This window comes from Phalaenopsis equestris, unplaced genomic scaffold (genome assembly GCF_001263595.1).
Source record: "Phalaenopsis equestris unplaced genomic scaffold, ASM126359v1 Scaffold000532, whole genome shotgun sequence".
NCBI lineage: Eukaryota > Viridiplantae > Streptophyta > Magnoliopsida > Asparagales > Orchidaceae > Phalaenopsis > Phalaenopsis equestris.
This window is the reverse complement of record NW_018164972.1, coordinates 35285-40614: the sequence shown is the minus strand read 5'-3', so window position 1 is coordinate 40614 and position 5330 is coordinate 35285. Positions and strand designations below refer to the sequence as shown.

Sequence of the window (5330 nt, the reverse complement as noted above, 5' to 3'; positions counted from 1 at the left end):
GATTGTTATCTTTTTTTTTTTTTTGCACATTCTTCTTCTTTCATGGTTGATTGATAAATAAAGGCATTGTGATGTAATATTTTGATAATCATAGGTGATTTATAACACTGAAAAACGTTAATTTGTAGGAGTGTGCATTGCTGACTGATGGTAGATTTTCTGGTGGATCACATGGATTTGTTGTCGGTCATATATGCCCTGAAGCGCAGGTATTTCATTTTTGTCACACCCAACATGTAAAATACAATTTTTAAAAAAATTGCAAAAAAATTTCTTGGTGGATTGTTTGATGAACATTTGAAAAGTGATACTTCCCATAGAAAAAAATGCTTTATGTGAAGACTTGTATTACAAAATGAAACTTATGTTTATAAGTCATGTAAAATCCTCTCAATGCAAGCCTATACAAAGTGTTTTTTATGCAGTAGCAAAAGAAGTGGCATTTGCATTCACAACACTCGTAACATGGATATTTACAAATTTATCACCCTCTTTCACCCATTCTGAAAATTTATGCCAAAATATCTGATCATGGAAAGCAGTTGTTTATAATACACACAAACCAAACAGCTAAACAATTTATCTAGAACAGGGAATATCTGATCATGGAAAGCATAAATGTATTGGTTTGGCAATTCAAAAAATCACATTGGCAGCAGTTTTGTAAATAAAAATATTTTGAGTGATGAGTATGTAATTATCCCCGTGCATAAAGCTACTTTGAGACTAAGGTTCCTTTTGGGGCTAAGGTTCCTTTTGGGGCAGCTTATCTGCTGCGGCGGCGTTTTGAAAACACCGTCTTAAAACACCGCCTTAACCATTTGAAAACTGTGTTTGAGCAGTTTATCCAAATACACAGATGTTTTTTTTACACTAAACACAGAACGCGGGTCGCACCCCGCGGTCCGTGTTTCCAGATAAGCGGCTTAACTGGATAAGCACAAGCTACGCATATAAACTCTCGGATTATTTTGACACTTTACTCGATATATCAGTTAGTAAAAATGTAATAATTCATATTATGTGGCATGAACAAAACCATTTTGATCCGCCTCTTGTCAGGATGGAGGACCGATTGGGCTGATCCAAAATGGTGATGTAATTACAATTGACATTAACAAAAGAAGAATAGATGTTCAGCTTTCTGATGAGCAGCTTACTGAGAGAAGCAGAAAATGGAGCCCCCCTCCTTACAAAGCAACACGAGGAGTTCTTTACAAGGTAACAATAATTTTCTGCACTGCCTCTGTAACTTCTTTTTTATCTGAAACTGCAATTTTTTAATTTTATTTTTATTTTTATTTTTTGCAGTATATTAAAAGTGTTCAATCAGCTTCTAGAGGATGTGTGACAGATGAATAGGTGATGTATTTATGTAATTTATTTATTTACTTTTGAGCTAATTTTCCTGAGTGTTTTTGGGGACTGATTTTTTGTCAGGACGTTTAGTTTGTGTTATTTATATGCAGAGACTTTTTTTCAGTCCCCAAGTTTTCACCAGGGAGTTAATAAGTTATTTGTAATTTTGTTATTGTTGAAGTAGGTTTTTGAAAGAAATTGTATTGAATTGAGAATTTTTTTGTTAGAACTCTGAAGCATTAAATGTTTGTTTTAAGTTACTAGTTGCAGTGTATGAATGAGTTCTGGTGGATTCCCATCCTTCTATTTTATTGCAAGACAAATGGTCGAAGTCAACATATTTGGATTCTTCACATTATTTTCAATCAATATGCTACATATTCAAATTCATTTGTTTAGGAATATTTACATACATACCACTCAATTCATATGTATTTACATCTCTAACCAAATTTTAATTTTACATACGTGCCACCTTTCCTTTGCACAAAAATGTGTTTCACTTTTTTAAAAGTAAATAATGGTGGTATTTTTGATGTTATGTGAAAGATTTGGGTGCTATTAATATAAAAAAATTAAGTTTGTGCTAGATATGTAAATACATAAGAATTGGGTTTGGATGGTTTGTATTTTGAGTGCCCCAAATAAAAATTATAATGTGTCAAATAAGGGACTTTGAAAGGTATAGAGTGACTCCTTTTCTTTGCACAAAAAATACAGTTTTTGCAGTGTTTTTAGGTAGACGGAATACTCATATACAAGTAATGCAACATGGTAGTTTGCATGGAAGTATATAACCTGCAGAAAAAACTGCATTGTATGATCTGCGAAACAAAAAAAATTGAAAAGCTTAATGCATACCTCCTAATTCTTATGAATTTAAATATCTAATGTCTAAACTTTAGTTTATTACATTTATGCTCCCCAAATCATTCACATCACACAAAACATACCAACATGTTAACTTTTAAAAGGTGACTTGCTAATATCTAGCAATTCGAATTAAAGTTACTAATATAGTGTTAATTAAATCATGATCCAAAACAATTTGGTGGCATTTTTATAAGAATATTTTTGGCCGAAAGACAATACGTGATTAATTTAGCAATTCAAATTAATATCACTAATATATCTTAGTATGGTAAGAGTCAATGACATGTGGGAGAAGTTTCCTTGAATGTATTCTATTCTTGATTTGAATGGCCAAGAGAAAGTGAAAGAGTAGGGGGTGAGAATAAGAAATTAATTAGGAAGAGTTATCTAATTCCTTTAAAATTCTTCTTCATTGGGTCCCCTCCTCTTAGAAGATTTGGCTTGAACTTAGCCTTAACTTTCTCCTTCTTTGCTTGAATTATGGAATTATGGAGTTAATTTTGACATATCCAAAGCCTCCATTGAATGGTAGCGAAATGTCCTACTTGAATGGATAGAACAACAAAGTTAATTATGACTCATTTTAGTACAAATATAACACTATTTTCCACCCTCCTTGCAATTTGAGATGATATTCATGTCAATACTTCTTTTTTTTTTACTTAATTAATACAATTGAACCACATGTTCCTGCAGACGTCGATCGTCACTCACCAGCTATTGTCGACCACCTACAGCCTCACCTTGCTCGTTGCAACGGAACCCTTTGTAGAATTACAACATATACTGTGAAATCCCGACGTACGTTGCGGAATAATGAAGCACCTTGCAAAAGAATGACGTGTACCGAATATGATGCAACAATACACCCCAAATACGGTGCAACGAAGAAGACTATATACCAACGCACTTCGAATACACTACAACAACGAGCCCCGAATATGATGGAACGATGAGCCCCAAATACGATGTAATGATGTGTCTCAAATACAGTGCAACGATGCACCCCTAAGATTGTGTAATGACGTGCCCCAAAGTTATCTTAACAACACACTCCGCATAGGGTGACTTTCTCAGGACTCCTAAAGTTCTCTCCTCGTAGCTCTTCACTACCACTTATGTGACCAACTATGGGCAACGTAGTCCACAACTCATGTAGTTTCTACCTCCCGCCTAAGTGGCATAACGATGTGGTTATAGCTCACTACTACGATATACATGACAAATCATGACCTACATGGTCCACAACTCTTACAACTCTCTACTACGGCATACGTGTCTAATCAATGCTCTTAAACCAACCATCTACAACCAACATGACCAACTACTACCACGACTTTCAACTATGGCATCCACGACAAGCCGACAATATAGCCATCATCCACCATGTTTATAGCGGGCTATTGCTTCATAGAAACCAAGTAAATCTTTTACGACCTGTTACAACTATTAATGAATTAATGGTGTACATCAACCCTATAATTTCATCTTCTCTAATTCGAAAGAAGAGTAGACCTACGTACTTACAATCACATAGAGTCATTTCAACTGAGCTAGACCCAATGATCATTTATCTTTCAGACTTTTGAAGTAAAAATTTAAGATAGTATATGCATGTATTAGATCTTCATCCAACACTAAGTCACTAAATTATTATTCTATTGTTGTGAATATTAGACAGATAGATATATTAAAAATAACGCGGTATATATGCAAACCATCCCATTTATTTAAATTAATATCAAATATTTTACTGTTGGCTTTTTTTTTTTTTTAAGAGGTGGAAAGAGGGAAAGAAAGTTTTGCATCCATCCCACTCAAAATTTACATATTTATATAATTGAAATTTAAGTTTTACATTTATATACTATTTTAAGATTTACATCAATGCCACTCAAATTACATATTTATATATTTAAAATCTAACTTCTAAAATTTAAACATTTGTGTCATAATCATATCAAAATATATACTCAAGAAAGTATGTTTCACATTAAAAAGATTAATATGAGTAATATTTTTGATGTAATGTTAATAATGTAGATAATATATAAACAAATATAAATTATATGAAATGTCAATAAGTCGCTCTTATTTTATCAAGCATAATGCAGCTTAAATTCAATATCTTTAATTATTTTTAATATTCATTCATTATCTTTCATTTTAAACCTCTTGTTATACTACAAATCATTCAGCATCAATGCCTCCGTCTATACCTGACAATATCTAATTCCTACATTTTCATTTTCATTAAAAAAATACAATAACAATAAATAACCAAATAAAAATGTAATAGATATAGTGACTTGTTTTCATTAAAAATTTTATCTTATCTCGATTAAAAATTCTTTCATAACTCCTAAACTACATTTAACACCATTCAATAGCTTAACATTATATCTTTAAAAATTTCAGCATACCTTCGACACACTTGTTTTCATTAATATCATGGCACTCAATTATATGCTCTTTCGGTATTCATAAAAATCATATCAAAATCCTTTTATTTTATTCTATAATTTTTTTAATTGTCTCAACACGAAAATTACTTTCATTGAATATGTTTTATATGAAATCAAATTGATTCTCTAATATCTCTACATGGTTGATATTTTTAGTCTTTTTTGGCTTTAAAATATAACCTGAGAGCCAGGTACCTAAGCACCACTTATCTGCGCTTAAGCGCCGGTTCATGAAAATTGGTTCGCAAAAGGTAAAAGGTGAAAAATAACCCCGAAAATTGTCATTTTTACTCTCGTCGTCACTTCTTCCTCTCAAGTTTGCGATTTTAAAGTCTAGGGCAAACATTTTCTTGGAGATTTCTTGGTGGATTTGAGCCAAATTTGCTAGATTTGGATTTCTTAAGGTAAGAGCTTCACTTCAATGTAAAAATTTTGGATTTTTACAATGTTTTTTGAGTACATTTGGAAAAATCTAAAAATCACTATTCATGGTGAAAGTTGAAGAAAAAGCTGTAGAAATTGCATAGAAAGTGTAATTTATGCATATAGGAGTTAAGTTTAGTAGATTAGACATGATTTTTGAAGTTATTGTGGAATTTTGTGAAATTTGCAGAATGGCCCCAAGAACAAAGA

General features: G+C 32.1%; 1 protein-coding gene across 1 annotated transcript in view; it reads left to right on the top strand.

Moving 5' to 3' along the window:
- Positions 1-1499, top strand: part of LOC110028831 (dihydroxy-acid dehydratase, chloroplastic-like) — a 14017-nt gene extending 12518 nt beyond the window's left edge. The window contains exons 10-12 of the mRNA XM_020730839.1: positions 129-209; positions 1063-1221; positions 1312-1499. Of these exons, the coding sequence (XP_020586498.1) occupies positions 129-209; positions 1063-1221; positions 1312-1362 (291 nt within the window). The 3' untranslated portion in view covers positions 1363-1499. The remainder of the gene's footprint in view (positions 1-128; positions 210-1062; positions 1222-1311) is intronic.
- The last annotated feature ends 3831 nt before the right edge of the window (positions 1500-5330 follow it).